Raw genomic sequence first — 27,839 nt, 5'->3', positions numbered from 1 at the left:
TTGCACACGGTGGCCCAACGTAGTGTGTTTACTGGGTACATGTAACACTAAAAACAGGGCTTCTGCCTTAGGGGACGAGGGAGTCGTGGCGTTTAACAACACGGCGCTGGGCAATTATTTGCTCCAGGAAAGAAGCCTCAAGAGTCTGGAGACTCATTGACAGCTGGGAACTGGACCGTGATGTTTGGCAAATTCCTTTTGAAGAGCCTCTTGCTTTGTTTGGGATGAAACGGGAGCAGCATTCGGAGAGAAGCCGCCTAGCTCGTAGTGCGGCGCTCGCTCCCGCACAGAGGAAACGACTCGCATGTGAGAGGAACCACAGACAAGCAGGAAGACCGGGTGGTGAACAGGTGGCAATAGTTGCCCAAGTTCTGTGGTCCCCCCTGTATATGAAGGTGTTATCTGCCAATGAATGTGGCAGCATACCACGCATGTGAGCGGGCAACACTATCCTGCTGCACCGCCGCCGTGTCCGGCTGAGCCAGGGTGTGGTACCTCGACGCCCAAAGGGAGGGAGTTTCACAACATTTGTGCGATCCACCAACCCTCGCCTTCAGCTTACAGGCGTGCCGTAGCCACCACTGCCACATGCGAGGGCGTAACACTCGGAGTAAGGCACAGATTCCATTATTCTCCGGCAGCATTTAAAAAAAAATCACCAGGAGACTTCCCAGCCACATCGAACGTCAATGGCGAGCAATAGCAGAACTGGTCCTGGGCCTCCCCGAGACGAACTCATCCTTAAATCAGTGCCCGGTGTGGTGTGTAAACATCACCACTTGGGAGACAAAAGCAGCCGAGTGTAGTGCTGGCCGTCACACCACCCCCTCGTGTATTGTGCTGGCCTTAATCACAGCTCCTCGCCAACAGCACTTGCCCCGAGTCTGTAGAAGGCGACACGGGGGGAGCATCGTCTTTTTACTTTTGGTAAACCTACCAAGTGCTCGCGTGTAACAGACCTCGCTCAATCCCCGTAACTGCGTGGTTCTCTGCGGCTCGTGTCCTTACACCGTGCGCCCGTCACGCCGAGAGTCGCACGACCGAACAAGAGCGCACGACGGTAGTCCGAGAGGACGAGGGGAGTCCGAGAGCGCGACCGGAGGCCCCGCAGGCCAAGGGCCTACGACGGCTGCCGGCCCATCAGCCTCTCGATGGCGGTGCCCAGGTCCCCGCCGCTGGCGACGAGCGCCTGCACGTTGGCGTCGCGGTTCGTGAAGCCCATGGCTCCCAGCTGATCCAGCTGCTGCTGCAGCCGCGGAGGCTCAGGGCCTGGAGCCTGCGGAAGCGACAGACATGGGAGGGGGCGGGGGGGTGCGCTCACCAATAACTCACCCACACGTTCACGAACACATCGACGCCTAGCCAACACACGGCGTGCATTCACCACGCTTAGCAACATACGGGGTATGCTCACGACCACCACGATTACCAACATGCTGCACACAGTAACCAAACTAAAAGGACTCCAAGAGCTGTGTTCATGACCGGGCAGGTGCGGCACGGCCTTCACCCAAGGGCTGTGGATCGTAAGTAGCGTCCATTGTTAGGGACCACACTCAAGGGAGACCCAAATCCACAAACAAAACAACACGGGAAAGAAAATTTTACAATAACATTTAAACAATACGTTAAAGTTCATTATTATGCGATATATACACGTGGGCACAAATTTTGATATTGAGAGTTTGGCAAAAATAAATCTGGCGGTGTTACCTGCAGCCCTGCGGTGAGCACCATGTGCTGCAGCAGCTGCTGCTGGGGACAACCTGAGGGGGCGTCCGACCCAGTGGGGGCAGCGGGGGCAGCGGGGGCAGCAGGGGCAGCAGGGGCAGCGGGCATCTGTGGGCCAAACGTCCCGAACAGACCCCCAGGAAGCAGGCTGGAGGAGAGAGTACGACACACACGGACACGGATTCATTCGCCACGGCACCAGCCGCGTCACTCTGAGAGCACACACCCAACTCTGGCCTCTCACGGATATCACCTCTGTCACTTGTGACCAGGGAGTGGTGAGGGTGGCAAGGGTGGTGGTGGTGGTGGTGGCGAGGGCGCGTGGTCGAGTGGGTCGCACGAGCCGTAGACCGTCTCTCTCTGGCTCTCACCCGTACGCGGGCACCATTCCCGCGCCGTGGCTGTTGAGGGTCTGCAGGCCGTGCTGAATCTGCATGAGCGCCTGGAGCGTGTGCGGGTTCGACAGCGAGCTCAGCAGCTCGGGGTTCTGCAGCTGGGTCCGCGGTGGGGGGAGAAGGACACGTGTTAAATTGCACCGAACCTGGTACGATGGCTGTTGGGCAAGATCAAGATGTCATCGTGGACAAAGCCGTTGATGCCAACACCACACCTAATTGTCAACGCTCCTACCCTCCGCCAGATCCTGCAGCCGCTGCACAGGAGACGCACGGAGTTTGCCGTGAATCTTCCACCGTCTGCTCTTGGCCTTCTCTTCCCCTTGGTCGCCGGACTCGTCGTGTTATTGTCCACGTGCGCACATGGCTCATGCACTCAACACCTCTTGTAACGCGCCAACACCACAGGTTTATGCTCTTGAAGAGAACGACTCAAAGGCGAGAGGGGGAACCACAGACAGACGGGAGAGGCAGCCCATACGGTGAGCCGGTGCCAAATTCCTCTGCAAGCTCTGCGGTCCTTTATATACCTATGTGTGTAGTGAGTCTAGTTGGGCATGTGTAGCTAGTGTGTATATGGGGTGTGCGAGTTTGATTCCTGGCTACGGCTTACATGAGTGGTGCTTAGTTCGTCAACCATTCCTGAGCCTTTCTGACTGACTCGGCATGAGTACGGAGTCGAAACGCTGGCGCTTCGGAGACAAAGGCAGCCAGGTGTGATGCTGGTCACACCAGCCCCATTTAGTGCCATTCCTGTTGTAATTGGTCCTCACTAACAGCACTGGCCCCCAGCAATCTGTTCAGGATTGTAGAATGGGGATCATTGCCTTTGTAGTGAACGTGTGCGTACGGGGTGCGTGTAGACAGTATGTGCAGCGAGTGTGTTTAGAGAATGTGTGTATGTATGGGGTGTGTGTTGCGATGTGTATAGCCAGTGTGTGTAGTGAGTGTGTAGCGAGTGTGCGTATGTATGCTGTGTGTGTAGCGAGTATCTTTAGAGAGTGTGTATTGGGTGTGTGTATAGAGTGTGTGTAGCCAGAGCGTGTAGCGGGTGTGTGTATGCAGTGTGTGTAGTGTGTATTTAGAGAGTGTGTGTGTGTATGGGATGTGTGTAGCCAGTATGCGTAGCAGATGTGTGTAGCCAGAGTGTGTACCAGGTGTGCCCACCACAGTGCACCGTCGACTTTCCGAGGCCGGGAGCCCGTGTGTGGGCTGCGGGCCACAGGCCTCACCTGCTGCAGGAAGAGCGGGAGCTGCATCCTCAGCTGCTCCTGCAGGTGGGCGCTCCCAGCGATTAGCGGGTTGTTCAGAATCATCTGTAACCGATCAACACCGACAAGGCCAGAGCATGAGTGCGTGCGTGTGTACCTAGCCTGGCGCAGCGATGTAGTGACATAACCGCTACACCCACCCCACGGTTATTGTGTGTGTGCGAGTATCTGTGCACGAGCGCGTGTGTGTGTACGCAAGCGTGGCTGTGTGTGTACGTACAAAAGGCAGTAACCGTGCGGTGTTATGTGCGTGCGTGTGCGCTCGCGAATGTGAGCGTGCGCTCGCGAATGTGAGCGTTCGTATTGGTGTCCGTGTGTCTGTGTGTGTGGTGTGAGCCGCACCTGTGACGCGAGCTCGGGGTTCTGCGCCAGGATGTGCATGGTGCTGCGCACGTACGGGGCCGACAGCAAACTCTGCAGCAGCTGTGGACTCTCCATCACCTGCTGCATCACCCCCTGCATCGCTACAGGGCCCACACATGGCGGATAGTTCGCTGTGGCTTTTTATTGAACACAAAGCTTCAGGCCCATTTGACATGTGGCACAACTCCAAACACATCCAATAGAGTAACATACACAGCTCAGAGACATCACAAGGAATGTTAATAGAGGTGCATTCGGTTGGGCCAGGTCGGGACTAATGATGGAGTGGCAGCCTAAGGAGCGAGAATACGTCCACTCTGCAGATGGAGCAATGAAATTGGCTCTTGTGCCGGAGCTACGCGCAATGCATCGCGAGATCGTCGGATATTGTGGCATGCGGCACGTAGCGGCACAATGCGAACACCGGAATCGTGGCAAATTCACGACCCGTGAGGCCAGGGAAAGTGGAGCCGCAGCTCGCCCCCTCTCTTCCCCCACGTGCCTCCACTCGGCACGAGCAGCGCAAGCAGGCCCGGTGGCGGCACGAGATGTGGCGGCACGAGCGCGCGCAGGCAGGCACGTTCATCGACGCCTACCGCTCTCCAGCCCCGTGCCCGGCGCCAGCGGGGCGGATGTCCCGGTCGGAAATAGCCCCGGGAAGACGCCAGTCGCGGCGGATGCGCCAGAGGCGGCGGACGAGGAGGAGCCGGGCGGCTCAGCGCCTGTTTGGTCGCCCTGTGCCGGACACACGGCGGGGGACGGTGCCCGCAAGTCACGGCTGACGATCGCCCCCAACGCCGCGATGGCCGGGAGCTATGAATCGATCATCTTTCGTTGCGCGTATACCGTCACTACACGTGTCCTGTCTTGTTTACAATAGGAACAGTGCTGATCCATACCTGGTTTTGCGTTAAACCACGTGGCCAATGTACCGATCAGGTTCTAACCGAGAAACCTCCTCCCTCCCCCCTCCTCCTCACCGGTGGTTTGAGACTTCTCGTGATGAAGTGCAAAGCAGTTTGGGCGAAACATCATCGCACGTGGATGTTGAATTTAGCCGTGAAAAATCTTTGATCGACGCAATGGCCACGTGCAAATAACCCCGTAATAAACGTGACAAGCTTGCCGGATTGTGGAGAGTTTGTTTACCCAGGAAAGCCTCATCAAGTCACGATACTCTTCCGCAGGAGGGCTCTGCGTCAGGATGTTCAGCAAATTCCATTCACGGGAATTTGGCTTCTGGGAGGAAACCCACCGTACGTACGAGAGGACAGCACTCGCAGCTCCGTACCGAAGTATTCAAACATCCATCCGCCTTACGGCCATCTCGTGGTCACCACACAGCCCAGCAGTAACCCACCCCCCAACTCTTGCCCCCAAAGCGCCGGGCTGTGGCACTGACCGCGTGGCTCTCTGGGCAAGTGCCGGCACTGTGGGTGTGTTCCGAGCGGACCAGCACCTCCAAGCATCTTACCGGCCATGCTGGTGCCTGCTCCTGCTGGTGGGGGGCACCGTCGGGGCCACCGTGGGGTCCCTGTGGAGAGGGAGGGTCCGGGGTGCGGGGCTCCAGCCCCCCTCCCAACGAACCCCACGCCATCGACTGCATCACAGCCGGGTTCCTCACCAACTCCAGCGTCTGCCTCACAAGCATCCCAGTGTGGTGTCGATAGTGAGTGTGGTGGTGGTCGTGAGCGGGGTGGTGGTCGTGAGTGTGGCGGTGGTAGTGAGTGTTGCTGTGATAGCAAGGGTCACGGTGATGGTGTCGCGGTGATCATGAGTGTGGTGGCGAGCGAGTGTGTGGGGGGGGGGGGGGGCTTGGTGAGCTGCTTGAGATATGGTGACGCATGCGGCGTGCTGTGGGCACCTGGCGAGCGAGACCCGGGCTGGCGAGGATGTGGGCGATGTCCGGGTTGTGCTGCATCAGCTGCTGCATGTGGGGGTTGGAGTCGACGAGCTGGCGCAGCGTGCGCGTGTCCGCCAGGAGGCTCTGCACCACAGGGCTCTCCATGAGCTGGGCCAGCAGCTCCGGGCTCGCCATCAGCTGGCGCTGCATGTGCCGCTGCAGCTCCGAGAGGCTGCACGACTCCAGGCCGGGCCCCCACAGGCCGCCCATCCCTAAGGGGATGCCCGGCCCCCCCCGCGCCCCCTGCGCTCCCCGCACCTGGATGTGGGGATGCAGAGCACGGAGAGAGAAGAGATAACGTCCCCGATTACAGCGGCAGCTGCCGACACTCGCCCGGGCGGCCCCCAGCTGCATTGCCCAGGTGGAGTAATCATTATTTATGTATCCAGGAAAGCCATGCGGAAACGTAGGACTCATCATCAGGAGCATCCTACAACACTGACTTTTTATTTTAAGATGTTTTAAGTCGGCAGTGCTTATTATTCTCGTGGGAGGAAACTGGAGAACCCAGGAGACAACCTATGGCTTGTCCGAGGAGGCAAGCATCTATCCTCCTTACAGATTGAAACATATAGCGATTATTCCCACTTGCTGTACTGCTTTCTACTAGCGAGTCACAGTCGCCCCTCGACGTTCACGGAAAGGGAGTTTCACAACATCACAACATCACAACATCTGTGCGTGTCCACCAACCCGCGCTGCTGACGCTGCCTCCACAGCGGGGATTTACAGGCAGCCACGTGCAGCAGCGTAGCCACCACCACGGCTCAGCTAACAAAAGTGTTCCCTGACCGGGTACCGAACCTTGGTGGTGGCGATGAGGGTGCCAAATCCTAACCGTAGAGGGGGTGTCGTCGGATCGTGTTGGCTATGGTGCACGTGGTCTCTTACCTGGCACTGTGAGACATTCCTGGCTTGCCAGGACAAGGTGCTACAGCAATGTGTGAACTAATCGCATCGGTCCAATCCGTACGAGACAGTGTTGCCCCCTCGCACACGTGGGTTTTCTCCGGGTGCTGTCCAGGCCTAACCCTGCTAAGCTTCCGAGATCTGACAAGATCGGACGCATTCCTACCCATTTGGTCATCGGCTAGAGCCATTGCCCCCATGGGAATGCTCTGGCAAGGCCAGCGAGTGGCCACGGGACTTGAACTTCCACCCTTGATGCTCACGGACTCGGTAAGTTGGCCAGGGTCAGGGCCTCACCTGGTGGGGCTGGGCCAGGATGCATCACGCCGCCGCCTGCTGCTGCTGCTGTAGGGTTGGTGCTGCTGCTACTGTCGGCGCTGCTGCTGTCAATGGGGTTGGCATCGGAAGGAGCCGAAGGCTGTGTTGATTCAGACGCAGACCTGGCACCACAAAAGCGATGGAGGAAATCAGAGGAGGGGGGCAGGGGTATGGGAGCAAGAGGACGTCTGCATGAGAGGGGTGGATGCACTGACTGCGGGTGCTGCGAGCGAGCACTGAGGGTGAGCACGGCAGTATCCACGACAATATCCTCGCAGTATACATGCAGCCTTGTGGACAGTGTCGATGCTGTCCCCACGTCCAACCCCCCCCCCCGGCGTGTCTGCACGTCTCCCGGTAAACCACGCCTCGACTCGCACACGTCCGTGTCTCTGCTTTCCTGTCACCCCGAACTATAGCTCGCGGTGGAACTCTCCGCAACAGCCCAACTCACAGCCTACTCCACTCTACGACGAGGCGTCGTTTCTCCGTGGCAGTCCCCGCCGTCTGGAGCTCCACCGACTCTTCACAGACAAAGGCCCCCTACCTCCTCTCTCGCCGAGCTTTCGAGCGACACCGAGTTTGGCTCCGCGTCTCGTTCGCGGTCATTCATGTCCGTGAAATATTGTGCGCGTGCTTTAACAAATCGCAGCTTCAATACTACTATTATGAAATTGCGTAATGGTCTCACATCTCCCCGGGCCCCACCTGCTCGGGTTCTTGATGACCAGGTGCACCGTGAGGCCATCCGTGATGCCGAGCTGGGCCAGGGTCTCTCCCTCCTTGAGGATCTTCCCGGCGAAGATCAGCACCAGCTGCTCTGCCGGCGCCTTGAAGCGCGGCGCCAGGAACTCCGTCTTGAACTGCACAAAGATAAAGGTGCCCCGTGTAGCCCACGCAGACCGTTATGGCGAGTGCCTGCAGCAAGCAACCACGAAGGCCTGGTGTGGCCCGGCCACCTTTGTCTCCCCATCGGTGGCGCTTAAATACCTCACCAGGTACTCATTTACGGCTGAGTCGACCTAGAGGAGGCCCAGCATCGGTTTAAATAATCGCCACTGATGCCGGCTACTTGGAGCGGCGGTGCTAGCCACTGCGCCGCTGCTCCACCACATTCAGAGCAATTAAAATTAAATACCGCTTCTTGGAAGGTCAAAGGTGGGCGGTCCTATGGATGGATTGGCTCTCGCCATGGGAACGTGGAGTTTTGACGCACGCAGTGCTCGTTTGGTCAGGTAGAGGCTGTGGCTTTAAGACATTGAGACATTGAGCGAGGGTAGAGCCTGCAGGGACGTCAAAGACCACGTGGCATTGAGGATGATGATGAGAGCCGGTGAGTCTGCGTGAGCGTGTGCTTCAATGAGTGCGTGGATGATCACATTTTATTTGGATCTTTCTTGTAAGGTGAGGTGACTTTACCTAAAGACCCAACGAATATGAATTCCTGCAGTCACGAAAGCTTTAAGTCAAGATGATAACATTATTAGACTGATAAGAGACTGAACAAGTGGAGTCAGTTAATTAGTGCATCTTAAGGGGGCGATTAAATACCCTGAGCCAACGAATGCAGAGACAGGCGTGAGGATGATGGAAATGCGACGGAGATGCTTGCACGGGAGAATGAGCAACAGAATGAGCGAATGCAATACGTAAATGAGTCGACGCATTGACGATAAGAGTGAATACAAGCGAGGGGAGTGAGTGAACTGAATAAATAAGCGAATTGCGTGAAAACTCCACGGGTGGTGGCACGAATGAGTAAATACGCGAATGAGCGAGCGAGTGAACGAATAGGCGAGTGAATGAGGGAAGTGGATGAGCGAATGAGCAAAATCGTGGAGTGGGCGAGCGAGCGAGTGAAGAAAGGGCGACTGAGAGTGCCAGTGGGCGCGGAACGTCGGAACCGCACGCCCACGACGTAGCCCCCCCTTCCCCCCCCGGGGTGAGGGGGTGGGGGCCGCACCTCGCGGACCGTGCAGGCCCCGGGCACCGTGACCTCGTGGCGACCCCGCGCCGCGCGCACCGCGACTCGGACCGACCCCGACGTCGCCGCCGCCGCCGCCTCCGCCATGCCGAGCCGAGGAGCCTCCAGCACCCCCCGCCCCCGTCTCTTCCGGGCCCAGGCACCGCCCCCAACGCAAAGATCCCCCGCGTAGCCCTCGCAGGCTGCAGGGGCAAGTGCCGTGTGCGGTGAAGGCGCCAGCCAAGGCCGGCCCGGCACACGAGGGGGCGGGGGGGGGCAGCACCCACACCCACACCCGGCCGCCTTTGTCTGCCGGCTGGCGATGTCTACTGCACTCCGCGTCGGGAACTCGTTGGAGGGCGACTGGGATGACTCCTCAGTGAACGAGCCAAGTGCGCGTGGATCGATGCAGGGTCCCCGCCTCTCCAGGCCTCGCTCCTTCCCTCCCCAGCCAGCTCATTGCGAGATGATTGAATCATGAGAATGAGTTGTTCGCCAGAGCCCCCCCCCGTCTCACGGCGCCCTACATCTCAACACGCTTGAAAGGGCACCCCTGGTGGCAGCTGTCCCTGTGTGGCGACTCAGCACTTGAGCTCTAAGCGGGCATTAGTCTTAAGGGATGATTGGTATTGTAATAATAATATACTTATTTATCTGGCAAGGCCAAACTTTAAGGAGAGTCCTGCAATGGGGTTTTAAAAAAGTTTTCAGCCAAATTAATAACGAGTTTATTATTCACATAAAAAGTAAACCGAGAAACCCCACGCCTTGTGCGAGGGTGCCACGCGATATCCCCCGTACAGATGGTAACAGATGGAGATCAGTCCACTTGCGCTGCTACCTTCTCCTGGCGAGCCAGGGTATGGCACCTCCTTGATGGCGACGGGCAGTTTAACAACATCAATGTGTGTCTCCACCAACCCTCGCTGTGTAACCCCAATTGAGTCAGAACGGATCATTTTCAAATCCGGAAAATTTGAATCCTGACACTGACGCACAACGGCATTCTCTCATCTTCAACTTCCACGACGAAGCAGAAGACGCGCGCGAGATGATGGTTATTACACTCGCAGTATTAACCAGGGTGGCCTCTGAAATCTAACTGCGTACCTCTGCAACGAGCGGCAAGCTCGGTCACGCTGGGCCGCGTCAGCGCCCCCCATGAAATGCTTCACCGTTTCCAGACAGAGTACGGTCATGTCCATCTATGGGGCCGTCCATAAATGACGTCACGCACCTTGGGGGGGGGGGAGGTGTTCAGACATTTGTGACGATGTGTGACGAGAGGGGGGGGGGTGAGAAATGTGACGTCACATCAAAATGGGAAACTTTAAATATAGACAACACGTTCTACTTAATTAAATAGACTTTTTAATGTTTTCTCCTACAACATCAGAGTGCAACGCCACATTAAATACGCACTACAATGACAATAGTTTAAAGCGATTTGAAGCATGTTTTATTTTCAAAATGGAAATGATTTTGGGGTGGGGGGGGGGGCAGAGCGTTGTGACGTCATATTTGAGGGGGGTCTGACTTTTTGTGACGAACGTGTGACAATGGGGGGGGGGGTCAAAAATCGTCCAAAATCGCGTGACGTCATTTATGGACGGCCCCCATACAGGACATCGACAGCTGTTCAAACCTCCCGTATGTCACGTGAATTGTGGTCGCCCCCGACGATCCCCTGCCCCGTGCAGCGCCGAGGCCCTCCCTACCCTCGCCTCTCTGCAACCTTTGGCTCCCTATTCTCTGTTCCCCATGCTTCCATTCCCACTTCCCTTTCCTATTCATTCCCCCGCTCTTCCACATTAAATAATTGACTTCCCCTTCCCGTGGTGTGGCCATGGGTAGCAAATTGCGAGTATTTGAAATCAAAATACGATGTTCAGAGGATTAATTATATTATTATTTGGGTCTTTCGGTAAAGTCACATAGGTTGAAAGAAAACAATAAAGTACAGGATTAATTCTCCATCTATTTTCCGAATCACTGGTAGACATGGAGGTGGTACACACAGAGTGGTATACTGGATGTGGTGGTTCCGTGTGAAGAAATATTCCCGGGCCGCTGTGACAGTCCCGGCTGAAATTAATCAGTGGTGCCAATTACTGTAAAATCAAAGCAGCACGCTGCACACACCACGCGAAGGAGTCCATTGTCATTTATTACGTCTGTTTTAAAAGCACCAAAAATACAAGTGACCTACAGCAAAATGTTGCCAACGCTCCGCAAGCACACACACACAAGGAGAGCAATCGACACCACGGCTCCCACACAGCCTCCCCCACCTCTTCATCCCCATCACCTCCACCAGGTCCCAGTCCGAGGTATTCAGTGGGCTCGCTCCCAGCACATTCGCGCTCTCTCCGTAGTAATGCCACTCGTCGGTCCAGGTCACTGTTCCCATGTCCGGTGCTCAATGTGTCGGTGCTACCTACCGATATGTTTTGCGTGGTGAGTTTCAACAGTTCCACGGGGGTGAATTATTAGTGCCACCAGGCACACACGGAGCATGGGCCCAGACAATAAAGGTCACTGGGAGCTTAGCAAATGGTGAATGTTTCAGAACCTGCTGAACGGTTGTCTTGATCAGGAAAAATTCCTTTGAAAGCAGCACTCCACCACCACCACCCATAAGCAAAGCCTTTATACAGACTCAAATAACCTGTCCATCACAGTAGCCCAAACAGGAAGCAGCAGAAGGGCTGTAAGATTGTTGAAATGGTTCCCAAAATACATGAGCAAAAGACCGACGCCCTGCGCGATTAAGAAAAAAACCTCACGCGTTCAAACGCAGCTTCGCGTAATTCACAGTGATGACGGGACTGTCTGTGCCAACCATCCACACCACACTCTCTCCCATCGCCAGACACGTGGGGTTCTAGTGCCCAGATGAATCTGTCGATGAGACGTTGAGGAGAGGCGCTGGCGACACCGCTTTGTGTCTCTTCTCCGTTGTGAACTGTGTCACCTGCTCAAGGTGACGCGAGCGGCCGCGCGTGCGCAAGCGTGCTGCATGCCGTACGCCCTCCATGCAGCGGAGCGAGAGCGTTTGCCGAGCGTCGCCGTGTCCCCGGCAGCGCAAGCCGCTGCCCGGCTCCTCGGCAACGCTCGGCCTCGCGAGCCCAGCACAGACGCTGGCGTCGAGGAGGCACGACTTTGCAGTCTCCAAAGACGCACACCTTGAAAACGTTTGAAGTTACAATCAAAAGACAAAGGCCCTATAATATAACAATAATTTAACTCAAACAAGATAAAAGCATTCAAGTTGAGAATTTCAGTTTCAATCAGTGTCCATACTCATAAAGACGTTAAACCCTTGAGCCCAGGGAAGAAGTCACCTGTCAGAATCGCCGGTTGAACTTGGTTCCAGGAGAACACGTTTTGCTGCGTGAAAGAGAACTTAATATTTTTGTGACACCAACTGCATGGTCTCCCGCTGCCAGGGTTGATAAAAACATGTTTGCAGTGTGACGTGGCTAAGGCAGCCGCGCGCAGTCAATCCGACACGATGGGGATACGAACGGGATGTTAACACCAATAATAATTAGAATACATAAGGACAGGTTCAGAAGTAGTTTGAGCAAGCAGTTTGCAATTGGAAGGTTGCAAGCACAAATCCTGGTTTGGGATCGACAGAATAAGAACCATTTTGTTTGTGACTTTCCTATCGTCGCACTTGTCCCACCATAGGAATGGGCTATTTCAAGGCTACCCGTCACACTCATCCGAAATGAACGACTTAACTTTAATATTGACGTAAAATGGTCGACGGTAAAATTTTCAGAGACTTGACAACGTACGTCACTCGCAATCAGCCGAGGGAACACGAACGAGCAGCTGACAACACGAGCCTCTGCCCGGTACCCACACTCTGGCCTGCACTCAGTAGCCTGGGACACGAGCCTAATCCACCCTGTGCCTCAGACCTCCTGGAATGCCCGTATCTCACAATATCCGGCTGCTCTGTGATTGAAAGTAGCCGCTCATCAAGGAGGCGTCCGTGGATTCAATCCCAACACCAATACCATGTTGTCCGATTGAGCTTCACGGAGAATCTCACCATGTGATCACAAGCAGTCAAACACGATTAGACCACCTGGGCTTGCAAATCATAAAAAATAGGGACGTAGCAATATCTAAGATTAATTGACTGCAATGTAATCGTTGTGGTCACGAGGCAGCATGCGTGTCGGATTACATTATATCAATTCCGATTTGGGAATAGTCCAAGTGATAAGTTCATGATAAGGCTGCAGCCACGATTAAATCTAGAAGCACATCAATGGGGAAAATGTATTGTCACAAGACAGATCGTGCGCAGTTCAATGAACCATACAGGGGGTGGTGGATTGTTACAACCCCACAGAAGAGCAGCAGCAAATTTCGAAGAACTGCATACGCTGATTCTGCGGTAAACACAGAATCAGTCACCTGTGAGCCTCACTCAACACTTGTATCCCTCACTTGAGCCTCACCCAATACCCAGAGCGAAATCCTCACCCAACACTCGCTCAACGGCCACGCTTCTCACCCACAACACACACCTGCACCCTTCATCCAACATCGGCGTCCATCACCCCTGGGCCTCATCTCAAGACAACTTTCTCCATCGTGACTGCAGCACAATCTTCCAGACATAGATGGGGCCCGATGTCACACCGTAGACTGTACAGCATAGATGAGCTACAGCGTCGAGAAAAAGTTTGTGAACCCCAATGATAATTATGGAAATTCCATAGTTTTACCATGATAGTCTTCTTGAATCAAAACCCAGTCTTTTCTTAAATATCCAATAGGGTTTATATTAACCAATTCCAAAAAATCTCAATGACCTCAAAAAAAGTTATTGATGCTCATGCAGAGGCGTAGCTAGGATATTTTGCGCCCGGGGACGAACTATAAAATTCCCCCCCCCCCCCGTTTAATCACATTTTCCAATTACATCGAATAAGGAATAACAATTTAAATTTTAATGAAACATTGTATTTAAAGAAGCAAATTTATAGAAATTATATTAAATGGCTCACTCAGTCACTGTCGTAGACTGGTTGACATAGTCTACAAAATAAAACATTTTCTTGATTTCACTGTCGCAAACTGGTCAATCACGTAATCAAAATCTGTTTTTTCCAATGTTTCTCTTTCAACGCTAAGAAGAGCAAGATCGCTGAGACGATCTTGTCCCATTGAAGCACGCAAATACGACAAAATAAGTTTCAATTTGCTGAATGACTGCTCACAGCTTGCAATTGAAACTGCTATTGTTAATAAAATTTGCAGTGAAATTCGCAAATTCGGAAATATGTCGTCTCCATAAAACACAATAAATCCAAAGGAGTTTCTGGTAGAACTTCATTCCGGTTACTGAGCAGCATTTTGCAATCTCCAATTTCTGTGAAAAGTTCGAGGCCATTGATGTCGGTGTCATAGAAATTTCCAAAATATGTGCAATTTCGACGAATTGCATCGACATCTGTGTCGGATAGAAGAGTTTTGACGTCCATCAGAAATCCAAATTTTGTGCTCAGGTCTTTTAATCGTAAAAACCGTGTCCTGTTGAAGTCGATAAAATACGCTCTTCATAACGCGCACAATTTCTTCTTCTGCAGAAAGTCCTGCATCTCTTGCCAGTTCTCCTGGCATCTTCCGACGTCGCCTAATTCTTCTGTCCACATCGATCTCCCAAAATGTAATTACATGAAATGTAGGCTGTGTGGCGGGATATATAAACTTTTAAGTTGAGGTGTAGATATGTGCAGTAGTTTCAGGCTGCCGAGCCCGCCGCAATAAGTTATAATGTAACGTTGTAAGCCTCATTTTGGCGCCCCTTTACCTTGGCGCCCGGGGACATATGTACCCCCCTGCCCCCCTCCCCCTAGCTACGCCTCTGTGCTCATGAGTCCGGAAAGGGTTACAAACCCATTTCTAAGGATTTGGGGCTCCACCAATCCACTCAGACCGATAGTCTATAAATGGATACAGTTCAAGGCCACAGTTACTCTACCCGAAAAATCAAGGAAGCCACAAAGAACCCTAGAGAAACATCCAAGGATCTGCAGGCCACTCCCAGGCTTGGCTGTGAGTGTTCATGACTCAACTATCAGAACAAGACTGAACAAGAAAGGTGTTCATGTGAGGGTAGCAATGAGAAAACCACCGCTCTCCAAAGAGAAAATTGGTGCCCGTCTGAAGTTCGTCAAAGAGCACACAAATGATCCACAAGACTTCTGGAACAATGCTCTCTGGACAGACGAGTCAAAGTTAGAACTGCCTGGCCTCAATGAGAAACGTTGTTTGTCGAAAACCAAACACTGCTTTCAAACAGAATAACTTGAACACGTCACGCATGGTGGTGGGAATGTGATGGTTTGGGGCTGCTTTGGTGCCTCAGGACCTGGACGGCTTGCACCATTGACACAATCATGAATTCTGCGTTGCACTGAAAGATTCCAGAGGAGAATGTCAGGCTATCTGTCCGTGAGCTGAAGCTGAACCGAAAGTGTGTCTTGTAGCAAGACACTGATACTAAATATACGAGATCTACCAAAGAATGGTTGTATAAGACATTTCCCGTTTTACAACGGCCTAGTCAAAGTCCGGACCTAAACCCCCATCAAAATGTTGTGGCAGGACCTGAAACGAGCTGTCCGTGCAAGGCAACCCTCAAATGTCACCGAGTTGAAGAAGTTCTGTGAGGATTAATGGGCCAAAATTCCTCAAATCCGATGTGAGAGATTGACCAAAGGTTGCAGGAAACGCTTAGTTGCAGTCATTTCTGCTCACCAGTTACTGAATCTAAAGGTGCACAAACGTTTCCACACATGGTTATTGAATGTAGAATCATAGAGAATCCTTTGAAGATAAATACATTTTAACACGTAGGCTGGCGAATTGCCCGATGATGCTGGATGCAATTACCAGCGAAACGTCGTGCTACTCAAACATTGTAAATGTTGTGGTTTCACTCTTCAACACACCGGTGGGCTAAAGTTGTGAACTATTTGTCTTTTGTCAACGTGACACTTTTTTGCTGATTGGCCGTGTCGGGTGGTGGAGGGTTACGACACATTTATAAATAACGCGATCTAACCCAAAAACGTTTATTATGAAGATAAATACATGTTGAAGGACTATCATGTTTGTGTCATTATTTTAATCAGGTTATCTTTATATATTATTAGTACTTATATTAAGATCTAATAACATTTTAGGTTTGAAATATGTAAAATATGTGAACATCTTAAGGGGTTCACAAACTTTTTCTCGGCACTGTACATTACCCCCAACATGATTTAACAAAAACACGCCATCACACCCTGAACCACACACTCTAAAAAACTGTGCAAGAAGTTTTTGCCATTTAACCTTAAAAACAAAACCCATCTCATTTGTTTCCAGTCAACATTCCATGTAGCTAAGACCTGCACTTTTATACAAATGTATGTCCCCTTTAGACTGAGGTACGATATATATATACACATATCCACGATTTACACTTTCAAAAAGAAACTGGTTCAAAGGTGAAATGAGCCCAAGGTTCTCACATGAGGGACACAAAGACATAGATTCCCCCGAACCATAACAGACTGTTGGGGCAAGTGCTGTTAGCGAGCACCTACGAAGGCTGGCACAGCACACGAGGTGGGTTGCCAGCACCACGCCCGGCCACCTTTGTACCCCCAGTGGCAAAGTTTACATGTCGCACCAGGTACTCATTTAAGGCTGAGTCAACATAGGGGAGGCTCAGGACTGGTTCAGATAATCGTTACTGGTGTTGGCCATGAGCGGGAATCGAACTGGGGTCACTGGGTTTGGAGCGCAGCACGCTAACCGCTGCACTACCGCTCCCCACACAAGGAACGCAAGTGCACACGTGCGTGCGTTCATGAGCCCTGGTAAAGTTTGGTGCCAAACTGCTTTTGTTTTGGGCATCAACACAGTCCGCTCGTAGACGGCAAGGTCAGCGAGGACCTAACAACAGCTGTGACAGGCGCCACAGGCCAGGATTCACTGCCCAGGTCACGACACAACGAGGAACACCACCTCGCCTGCAGCCTGGGAGACCTGGGAACCGCAGTTATATAGCAACACCCATTTAGAATGGTGGGTAGAATTACACTTAATCTAAGATTCACATTTAATAGAAGCACACATTTTTTTAATCGCGGCGCAGGCTCTTGAATGTCTCCGTGTAGTATGCTTTGGTCATTGCGGGAAAATATCTCTAGCGGCTGCCGCCCCCGATAGTGGCACTGTGACCCAGCCAGCACGTTCTAGGAATCGATCTCTGCCTCGCTACATTCTTCAGATCGGGTTGAAGTGTTGTCGGCTTCATGTTTTTTTGCTTGCGAAATGCACCCCCCCCTTCCCACCCTCTGCATGTCTCACCAACGTTTAAACCCCGGCCAGCTTCTTTGCAGTGCCAAACGTATAAAGATTTAAGCTGGAATTATCTTTTTTAACAGCTAAACGATTTACAACATCAACCACAAAACATCATTTTCCCCAATGCATGTTTTGCCTCTTACACGAGTTAATAAGTAGGTGCATATTTCAACTGGCGTCATAGGTATATGCTTTCCCAGGTATCTGGTCAAAGTGCCGACTGCGAGTCCGTCGCGAAACGTCACAACAGGTAGTGTTTAAAAGGGTGTGCAAATTCGTCTCGCTAACGGACGCAACAAATCACACTGACGCGATCGAGATTTCTATAACCTCGGTTAACATCTTGGCTGTTACAAAGCGCAGGGTGGCCCAATCTGACCAACGATATCGCAGGATCTTTAACATCCTCTACACAGCAGACGGCGGCGCATTTTGGTAATAACCGGCACGATTGATTAAGTGGCGGTGAAGAAACCATTACCGTGTGCAACAGGCACGGAGGGTGAGCACTCGGGCCGCTTGTCCCCACTCCCCTACAACACCCGCCAGCCACAGGGGGGAAACACAGACACAGGTTGGGTGCCTCACGAAGCCCCGGCCACCACTAGCCCACCGTCACGACCACCCCTCTCTCAAAAAATCACATTCTGTATGAGCATGATAACAAATTCATTCAGGAGAGCCTCGCAGTCTTAGGAGTTTAACAAAATCACAGTGTCCAGATAAACGCTCCACATTCGAGGGGAGAATGCTCAAAAAAGCCAGAAACCTCCTTGCTGCACGCAGGACAGATGCAGCAGCAGCAGCCACTGCTGTCAATCAAACCACACATCCTGCTCATGACGACTGCGAGAGCAGACCTCAAATTAACGGACCATATGTTGAAAGAGACCACTATAAATGAGAACGGTAAGCGAGAGGCAGCAACTGTACGGGTAAAATATGACCATGATCACAATTACCAGGAGGTAAAGTAGCGTCGTGTTAGTGTTGGTGAGAAGTGAGCCAGCCACTCCACTCTCGGAGACCAGGCAAACCGGGAAGGGGTCCAATTGGCTTGTACCCACACACCTCATGCTCACAACACACACCGGCTCAACGATTACAACCACTCCTCATGCTCACAACACACGCATACGTTTTGATTTGTATACAGTGTCACATAAACCCTGCAGATATCGGAAGCTATAGACAGCACGTTTACCACAACGGTCGCGGTTCAATGAAAAGGTTTTGATTTAACCGCGACCTCGAATCGTGGCAAATCATCGCGTCGCCGGGGCGATGAGAACCGTAACGCGGCGTGAGTTTGGGGTAAAGAGCGGAGTCCCTACTCGGCCACACACCGGCGTGCACCACGGTGCTGCGTGCGGCAAAGGCTTCGGGCGCACAGCGAAGTGACTTGCGTTCAGTTTGGTAAAAACAGCGCTGTTCTTTACGTTTGAAAATACCGCGACGGCACGTGCGATCAACTCTACATGTGAAATAAATAACACACTCCCTTTCATAAAATCCCACTGCATCTTGGCATGGGAATAACAATAAAAGCTGGCTGCCAATTATTTGAAACCAACGTGACCTCAGGCCGGCCAATAACACAAATGCCGTAACCTATTTTTCAAACTGCCTGTGAACCAAAATCTACGCTTGAATTTCAAACGTCCATGTGGCAGTGCCCAACAAATTGGGAGGCAGGAGTTTAAGGGATTATCTGACAGCGATCCAATGTATTGTCGGGATTCTGGGGCACAGTTTGAAGTCGATTCTTTTTGGTTTGATTTTTAACATCTCATTTGTATTGTTTCTCATTTTTTTTTGGTCTTTGGATTATTTTGCGTAAATATATAAATGTGTCGTTAAAACCCACCACCACCCGACACAGCTAACTAGTAAGGGTTGTCACGTAAACAGAACGTGCCAATTCGTCACGAGTACAGCACACCGGTGTGTTGGAGAGCCAAGCCACAACATTCACAATCTGAGTACGACGTTTCGCCAGTAATTACAACCAGCTTCATCAGGCGACAGCCAAATTTGTGGAGAAGTCCACCTGTTTCGTTCCTAATATAGAGACGTAGTTGTGCTCTTGAGCAAAGTGGGGGGGGGGGGTGTTTACTGAGGCAACGTACATTATGCATGTGCATTATGCGAGCCCTTTGATCTTGTCCTTCCTGTCTATTGTGTTTATTAACATAGCCGTACCAACGGTAATCCCTAGTGAAGTACGCTGCCCTTTGTAGGCATGCATTTAAATAATGTTTTATTTGATGATTCGCTTCCACACAGTACCAAGGCGGTAGCTATCCGAACAGTTAAAATATTTTTTCTTTCAATTTCGATAGATTCTCTAATTAGTCTTGGCCAGTAGTAGCTAGTTTTGCACAGAACTTCAACATTATCAAAATCAATTATGTGTCCTTGTTGGCAAGTGTGTTCTGCTACTATTATGAATGATAGTGGTCGCGAAAGCCGATGTGTTAAACTTTTTCGGTCTTGTTTGTAGTTTTGTTGTTCATGCTATTACCATGAATGTAACATCATGATTTCATTTGGATATTTTATTTTCTGAAATTGTAAATAACAAATTCTCACGAGTGCTATTCAATGCAGATACACGCGTCACGAGTGTGCGACTCGATGCGTCGCTATATTCCAACCAACGATGGACGGACACCGAATGATATCTGCACCATTTACCATCGCATTTGGTGCAACCGGCTCGGGTCATGAGCTAGTTCTCGCCGGTTCCACTCCCAAACCTCACGCCCATTCGACTCTCAAACCTCGGCATGAGAGGAACCAACCGAACGATACACGCGCTGAATAGAACCGCACAACACACGGTCACGCTCCCCTCAAACCCACTCGCAGGGTCAAGTAAAGGCAGGACACCTTCCATTCCTACTTTTGGAGGGGCAAGTGTTATGATGGGGCCACCTTAATTATGAGAATTCATGGGACCCATTGGCGACTGAACATAAATACAGTGATACCTCGGTTCACGAACGCTTCTGTTCACGAACAACTCGGTTCACAAACAGAAAAGTTCATAAAAATCTGCTCCGGTTCACGAACTCCGCTTCGGTTCACGAACAGGAGCCGCGGCCATTCTAATGCTATTTCCAGGCTGTCACGTGGTCGTGACTTCCTGTAGGAAGATCGTGGAGAGAAGCAGAGACGCAGAAAGAAGTACTGTGAGTACTGTGAAGACACTTTCAGTGACTTTTTGATTTTTGGTGTGCTTTTTAGCACATACAGTACTGTACTACTGTACTGTACAATACTGTACTTACTGTATTGTACAGTTCACCCGTTTGAGTGCTTACTGAAGTCATCTCAAGCAAGGTTAGTGTTCTCTCTTTATACATTACTATACTGTACAGTACTAATGTGTATTGTAATTTGTTTCATATTTTGTGCTTCAAAAACCAAAAAAAAAGGTCAGAACGGATTAACCGGATTTAAATTGAACCCTATGGGAAAATGTGCCTCGGTTCACGACCAATTCGGTTCGCGACCAGAGTCAGTTCACGAATTAAGTTCGTGAACCGAGGAATCACTGTACTCCTAACTTCGACATTATCCACACACACCGACCCTTTGCTCACTCACCCACAACTCCCTTCTCATGCTCACTAGCTCACTTATTCACAATCACACTCATTCACTCACGCACCCACCACTCCATTCGCACACTCACTCTCATCTTCATTGATTGACTCACTCAGGTGGGGGCAGGGGGAGTGGGACAGGGGTGGGGAGGGACAGGTGATCGAGGATCGAGATGTCTTCGTCGAATGACCCTGGGGTTCCGAGTGAGGAGGTGGTGGCGCTGGCATTGAGGGCGCGGCAGCCGCTCTTCTGGTGCTCATGCAGGCGACAGCGCACGGGGAACCTCTTCCCGCACGCGTCGCACATGAAGAGGAAGACACCCACGTGCAGCAGCGCGTGTTTGATGAGGTTGCTGAGGAAGGTGGACTGCAGGCCGCACACGCCGCACACCAGCGACACCGTGTCCACGTGCAGCCGCGCGTGCTCCCGCAGCGCCGCCATTGTCTTGAGCACCGATATGCCGCAGGTGCGGCACGCCACCACCTCTCCCGCCGCCGCCGCCGCCTCGTCGGCGGCCCACGCCGACTTCGCGCGGCCGGGCGTGCCCCCGGCCTCGCCCCCCCCCCCGCGCCAGCAGCTGCTTCAGCTTCTTGCAGTGATGCTCGCGGTGGAGGTTGAGGCGCGTCTCCGACACGAACTGGCGGCGGCAGTCGTGGCACTGCAGCACGGCGATGCCCGTGTGCACGACCACGTGCTGCATGGCGTTGCTCAGGAGGCTGAACTTTTTGCCGCACACGCGGCAGCTGAGCGTCGCGCGATCCAGGTGCACGGCGCGCGCGTGCTCGCGCAGGGACGTGTCGTTCTCGCCCACGAACTCCCCGCACGCCTGGCACTGCAGCTCCTCGCCGAAACCGGCACCGCTGCCGCCCAAGATCGCGTAGGGCGGCGCGGTGCCGTTGCCGGCGGGCGGCGCCGCGCTGTCCCCGCCTGGTGGCGGTGTCTCCGCGGAGGCGCCGTTGTAGTCACCGTTGCAGTCGTCGTCTCCGTTCTCCGAGGCCGAGAAGGGCTCCTCCTTGACGTCGAGGAGGAGCGGGGTGCTGGCATCGGCGGCGTCGCCCCCTAGGTCTCTGGGCACGCTGCGACATGCGGCCACCTGTAGCTCCCTGTTCCACATCCGATGCTTGATGGTGGCGGTAGCAGTGACGGTGGCGCACGCCTGTCGGCCGCTCAGATCCACGGCCGCCGTCGGCGCCTCCTGCGTTTCCTCCGCTCGCTGCATCTCAACGACGCTCATCCTGACGTCGGAGCCCTCGTCTGACTCGCCGCTGGGGCTGCCGTCCCCCCAGTCGTCCGTCTCGGACTTGAAGGGCCGGCAAGCCTCCTCCAGGCACTCCAGGCCTAGGTCGAGAGCGGCGCAGTAAAGGCCACGCATCTCATCGCGGCTCGCGCGGATGTGGCCCTTGTAGATAAAGTCGACGATGAGCTCGAAGGTACGGATCGAGAGAAAGTCGACCACGAAGGGCCCCATGCTGCTGCAGGGCGCGCTGAGGAAGAGGCTGCGGAAGTAGCGGCACGTGCTGCTCAGCACGGCCTTGTGCGCCAGGTATCGGCAGCTCTGCACCTCTACCACCACGTCGCAGAAGGAGCCGCGCTCCCGCAGTTCGCACAGCTCGCGCAGCAAGTCCGAGAGCTGCTTGTTGCTTGCCAGCTGGAACGTCTCCTCCTCCGCTCCATCTGCTCCCTCCGCCATGGCTACCCGCTCCGCTTCACCACATCGACCCGCACCCGTTTCTGTCGGCGTCTCTGCCAAATGTCATCGAGAACGGTGACAGGATGCACACAAAGACGCAGATTAACAGAGGTGGAGGAAGTGGAGACACCTGGGTCATGGGACACACGGGGCTACAACGATGCAGAAGGCAGGGAGTCTCACTGGCGTCACAGCTATGCACGTCAAACCGTTTATTAAACACCATAAGCAAACTTATCTTTACAGCAGGAACCAATGAACGTGCAGGCTGCCTAAATTAAAATCGTGCAACTAATGATGGACACATGGAACTACGCCACTTGAAAGCTGGATGTCAAAGAGACAAGATGTCCACATAAGGGCAGTGTGTACCATTAACAACATGAACATGACAGCGGTAAACGATTAGGACGCTTGTAAGATGTGGGTGACCATTAGTATAATTAAGTGTTTGTTTACTTACGCACGGTGCACCACCCAATTCGGATAGTAATTCAAATAGACATACCTTGTTCACTTTTCTTAATATTGCATAAATGTCATATTTGCTGAAACTACAATAACTGACCGTTAGGATTCTTTAGAAAGACACTGTGATGTTGCTTAATTAGTGTGGAAATTCCCTGCTGTAGGGCCCTGTATTCATGCAGGTTAAGGTGGCTATACAGAGAGACCTAAGGTGCCTGTTTTTACCTCGGTCTTTGTACCATTTGCATGGTGAATTAGTGTTACTGATGAAACGCTTCGCTGGGTTTGTTTCAGCAATGGCTTCTCCCTTGTGCGGACGTGTGGTGTTCCCAGCATGTAGGTCTCCCTTGAAAAGCAGACCCGTCCGTCCTGTCATCTCAACGGGCTCTCACCTGCTTGATTAATACGGCGACTTTTTTAGTGGTGGGAGTCTCCCGTGGTGGTGGGTCGCTCTCACGCAGAGTGCACGGTGTGCCTTACAGACGCCGCTGCCGTGCCCTGTGAACCGGAGACTCCCGTTACCCACGGCGCGCACGACACTCCGGCCCCGGCTACGGGCACCGAGGAGGAGCGTGACGATCACATTCCCCCCTCTCTATTTGGGGAGGTTCCTACAGGAGGGGGAGATCAGTTAAGAGCCAAACTCCATGCTGTGGTTCTGACAATTCTAAGCAGAGAGAGATTTACAACAACACACAGCTGCTCTGTTTACCAACATCCAGGTCCTCCGGATACTCCAGTTTGGTCTCACGTGAAGCCAAACGCTCATGCATAGGATTGGCCATACATCCCAATGGAGCAGTACCCTCCTGAAAAAAGAGAATTGACATTTGTAGGTTTTCCTTGGTAATTAAACGACATCATACAAACCCGACTCCACTCGCAATGAGCAACTGTGCTCTTTCCAACAAGGTGAGTTTGGAATAGGTCCGAAGGACGCACTGCCAATCAAATACATCATTAGATCCAAACTATCATCAAACATCTATTGGTTCAGATGACCACAGCTCTGAAGACCTGAACTGATTAAAACATGAGGCAGCTGACATCGTTGCGTCAACATCAAACGCCCCATGACACAGCACCAGACGTCACACCACACATCAACACTGCATTATTAAAGGCCCTACGGTGTAACACTAACCTACAATTCAGCATGCAAACACGTATCCCATATTATACCAAGTGAATTATCCACACACTGTGCGAGGCGGCCACTGTTGGGCCCCGACTACAAGGCGTGTACGTGAGATTCCCTTCAAATCGGAAGACAAAGAATCAAGTTAAATGTGAAATCCTCTGGAGTGCCACTACTTGTGGCTTCATGCAGCTGAGGCATGGGATCCCTGGAATGAAATCACGTGGAGTTGGGCAGGACACTTGGACTTGACACCGCACACTTTGCGTATTGGAACCCCTTTCAGAGCCCAGATTAAGAGCGTTCATGCGTTAAAGTTGCCTGGCTTCAATGAGCCAACCCGGATCAGCTGACTTGGAAAGGCACTTAAAAAAAACACGTGCAGCTGTGAGTCTGATATTTCTCAGGCTCACAGTCCGAACCCACACCCTGGGCCAAATGCCACGACAACATTTGACCCCATCAATGTCACCACAGGGAGGGTGCAGTGAGCTACAATCAGCACTTTTGAGCAGGAAAAGAGTGGCACAACAATAAAGTACGAAGGGAAAAAGCAGAAACATGTTATGATGAACACATGTACGTGCATTTGTGACTCTCAATGAGGACGCTCACTTGAAAGTGCAGAGATGAGAATGTTGAGATGGAAGTTGGATATACGTCAAGGAAAATGCGACAGAATTAATAAGTTATTGCCTTATAAGGGATTTACTAATATTCCTGACAAGGCAAAGGAGGCGAGAATTAGATGGTGTAGGCAGGCGTTGAAAAGCGACAACAAAGACGCTATTAGAAGGGAAATGGAGGTTAAGACACCCATTGACTAACACAGAGACCCATAGACTACCATCATCCACTTCATGCAAACCCAGTTCGTTTATGAGCTTTTAACAGGTATTTGAAATGACCCTACCACCTGAAGTGGCAGAATATATTTGATGTTATAACTGTGAAGGTACTAATATGAACAATCCCATACTACAGTAATATAATAACACAGAGCAATGAAACGGTTACTTTAATTTACTACATCTAACTGCTGTGTAACAATAATCACTACCAATGGCGGAGCCAGGATTTTCAGGTAGGGGGTGGCAACCCCTCCAGCAATGATAAATGATAAAGGAGTTGTTAGCAAGTAAGGACTTCTCTCTTGATTTTTATTTGACGCGTGTGCGGCGATGGCGCAGCCATCGATCGAGGGTCGAATTCGAACCGTGTTGCGTGATCGGCATCGCGCTCGCTGAAGGTGAATGCCTTCAGGGAAGTCGTGTACTGTATACGCAACTGCGCACAATTCTGAGTCACTTATAACCGCTTTGCCGTTACTTATTGCCAATTATGGACTCAGACCATTGTCCTATCATCTCATAGAGTCCCTGGCACATAATAATATGCTACACGGTGGCATTGGGGGTCGCAAAATGCCAATGTATTACTAATAAACACCAATGATCCGATCGAAATTAGGGATTTAGATCGGATCATGGCTCCGCCATTGATCCCTACGGCTATCAGGGTCGTGAGGGTTGTTTAACCATACTTCACTATGTTGGTTAGTGCGGGTTGCTAGAGGGGGAATAAAGATCAGTTCAGATATGACTGGCCTTTGTGAGCCTTGGCCGGGATTCTTACCAGGAGAAAATATTACATCCTAATATGATGGCCAAGTTAAATTCTGCGACAATTGAGCTGTGTGCCATGCTGTGATTCAGTTAATGTAGAAATTACCAAACTGAATTTAAGCGTCTTGATTTGAATTTAAGGGGGATATGATTCGATGAAAATTAAAGCTCAGGATTGGACATAATGCAGGGAGTTTGAGCCAAAGACGTGAAAATGGGCGAACGACTAAAGAAGATAAAGTAATGATACCACAAACGTTTTAGCACTTCCAAGTTACTGGGGCTCACGGACCAGCTGTGTGAGACCAAATCCACTGGGGCTGAGAACCACGAACTTGAATCCCTCAGTGGCCAAATCCCAAGCTGCGTGCGGCCTGGCATTAAACAACAACCGAGTGAGTCAAAGAATCAAAGAGTATGGATTCCTGCAGTCACGAAAGCTTCAAATCAAGATTCAAATCAAGAAAGAACCGAGTGATTCGAATGGTCTCCCAGTGAGAGCCACACAGCGCTCGCTGTGCGCGGCTGAGAGCCCCAGCGGGATGGTGGTCGCTGCAGACACTGCCAGGCACCAGGCACCATGACACCAAGTCCCCATGGGGCCAGGTCACCCTCATTAGTCTCGAGCCCCCACGCGACCCTTTGTCCCAGCTACCCCATGGCACGTCCCCTCCAGTCTGTCAGGTCTCACTCGGTCCCAAGTTCCCTTCGTGTCATGTCTAAAGACATCACTTGTCATTCTTAATTTAATATTGTTTAGTTATTATTTTGTTTACCGGATAAAGCCGCCCCAGTCTCATGGCTCGTTTTCTGGGGGGTTCTGTCAAGTTTTTTGCAATTGGGGGCAATGATTGGCATTGACAGTATATTCCAATTTTAAAACTGAGCAAATTCGTAACGACCCCGGCACTCAATTGCCTACCTACTCCTGTGAATGATGCCACGGTATCATTCACTGGGAAGCAGAGAGCGCGTAACATCGCATGGTTAATTCACCCACAGCAATTCACTTACAGTGATAACCCGGGCGGCCGCTGGACTTGAACCGCGAGCCTCTGCAACCAGGCGCCGAAAGTCCGAGGTTACCCCGAGTAAGAGGTTACCCCGAGTAAGAGGTTACCCCGAGTCCGAGGTTACCCCCTTTCGTCGCATGCTCACCAGGACCCCCTCAGGCCCAGATCCCACTCAGGCCTAGGAACTCCCCGAAGTCTCTTGTACCACAAGTTTCACTCTCGTCTCATGTTCCCCCGACTGCTGTTAGCTCCAGGGTCACCCTTAGTCGCACCGATTGCCCCCCCTCCCCCAAGCCCCTCCCCCTGAGTCCCACCAGACTCACCAGGCCCCCCTTTTAGTGCCGGGTACCCCCCCCCGCCCGGTCGCTCTCCCCTCGCGCGAGTTGATCCCCGCATGGCCGCCACCGCCGCCGCGCACTCACCCCGCGGTGACGCTCCTGCTGCTGCTTCTGCTGCAACCACCACGCAGCTTCACACACGAGGTCTGCTGCCGCTGTGTAAGTTATACTCACCCCGCCTCAGGTGTGAGAGCTCTGCGTTCACTCCGTGGCGGCGGCGAGCAGGCGACGGGAGTTGCGCTCTCGCACGGCGCTCGTGTTGCCGCTTCCCTCCGCGGACCCCGGCAGCGCCTCCGCCCCCTCCTCCTCCTCGCTCCGCCAGGCGTCACGGCCCGCCCGGCGCGACGTCACTGCGAGCACCTTGTGGCCATCTTGGTAAGGGAAGTCCCAGCGGGGTGGGGGCTCACACCCCCCCCTTTCTCACCTCCCCCCCTTTCTCACCTCCCCCCCTTTCTCACGTCCCCCCCCCCTTTTCTCACCTCCCCCCCTTTCTCACGTCCCCCCCCCCTTTCTCACGTCCCCCCCCCCTTTCTCACCTCCCCCCCCCCCTTTCTCACCTCCCCCCCTGCTCACACCCGCCCCCCCTTCTCACCCCCCCCCCTTCTCACCTCCTCCCCCCCCCTGCTCACACCCCCCCCCCTTCTCACACCCCCCCCTTCTCACCTCCTCCCCCCCCCTGCTCACCTCCCCCCCCCCCCTTCTCACCTCCCC

General features: G+C 52.5%; 2 protein-coding genes across 9 annotated transcripts; both read right to left on the bottom strand.

Moving 5' to 3' along the window:
• Window positions 1–5: 5 nt before the first annotated feature.
• On the bottom strand, window positions 6–11,263 carry LOC144730614 (ubiquilin-1-like). Its single transcript, XM_078611262.1, is given in 13 exon segments — window positions 6–1,276; window positions 1,714–1,879; window positions 2,103–2,224; window positions 3,359–3,442; window positions 3,740–3,861; window positions 4,357–4,495; window positions 5,235–5,396; window positions 5,625–5,875; window positions 6,870–7,012; window positions 7,599–7,753; window positions 8,854–9,132; window positions 9,135–9,179; window positions 11,162–11,263. Coding segments are annotated over 13 exon segments (1,926 nt in total). The 3' UTR covers window positions 6–1,120.
• LOC144730664 (uncharacterized) lies at window positions 11,002–27,445 on the bottom strand. 8 transcript variants are annotated; one of them, XM_078611329.1, is made up of 3 exons: window positions 27,303–27,445; window positions 23,727–23,823; window positions 11,002–22,599 (listed from the first exon to the last, which is right to left on the bottom strand). In XM_078611329.1, the coding sequence occupies exons 2-3, from the start codon at window positions 23,797–23,799 to the stop codon at window positions 21,113–21,115; spliced, it is 1,560 nt and encodes a 519-aa protein (XP_078467455.1). In that variant the 5' UTR covers window positions 23,800–23,823; window positions 27,303–27,445; the 3' UTR covers window positions 11,002–21,112. The 8 variants fall into 8 exon arrangements, with proteins under 8 accessions (XP_078467455.1, XP_078467458.1, XP_078467457.1 ...); XM_078611332.1 differs by lacking the exon at window positions 23,727–23,823 and adding an exon at window positions 23,407–23,512 and having other exon boundaries at window positions 27,213–27,444; XM_078611331.1 differs by having other exon boundaries at window positions 23,407–23,823; window positions 27,303–27,444.
• Between the last annotated feature and the right edge of the window lie 394 nt (window positions 27,446–27,839).

Source organism: Lampetra planeri, chromosome 36 (assembly GCF_965212315.1).
Source record: "Lampetra planeri chromosome 36, kcLamPlan1.2.h2, whole genome shotgun sequence".
Taxonomy (NCBI): Eukaryota; Metazoa; Chordata; class Hyperoartia; order Petromyzontiformes; family Petromyzontidae; genus Lampetra; species Lampetra planeri.
This window is presented reverse-complemented; position numbering and strand designations above follow the sequence as displayed.

Bases quoted from the DNA above. Each gene is read 5' to 3' on its own strand.
- LOC144730664 (XM_078611327.1), bottom strand. From the start codon at position 23,390: ATGACAGGACGGACGGGTCTGCTTTTCAAGGGAGACCTACATGCTGGG. The intron at 22,600-23,239 runs GTAAAAACAGGC...GACATTTGGCAG, and splicing joins CAAATGGTACAAAGACCGAG to AGACGCCGACAGAAACGGGT.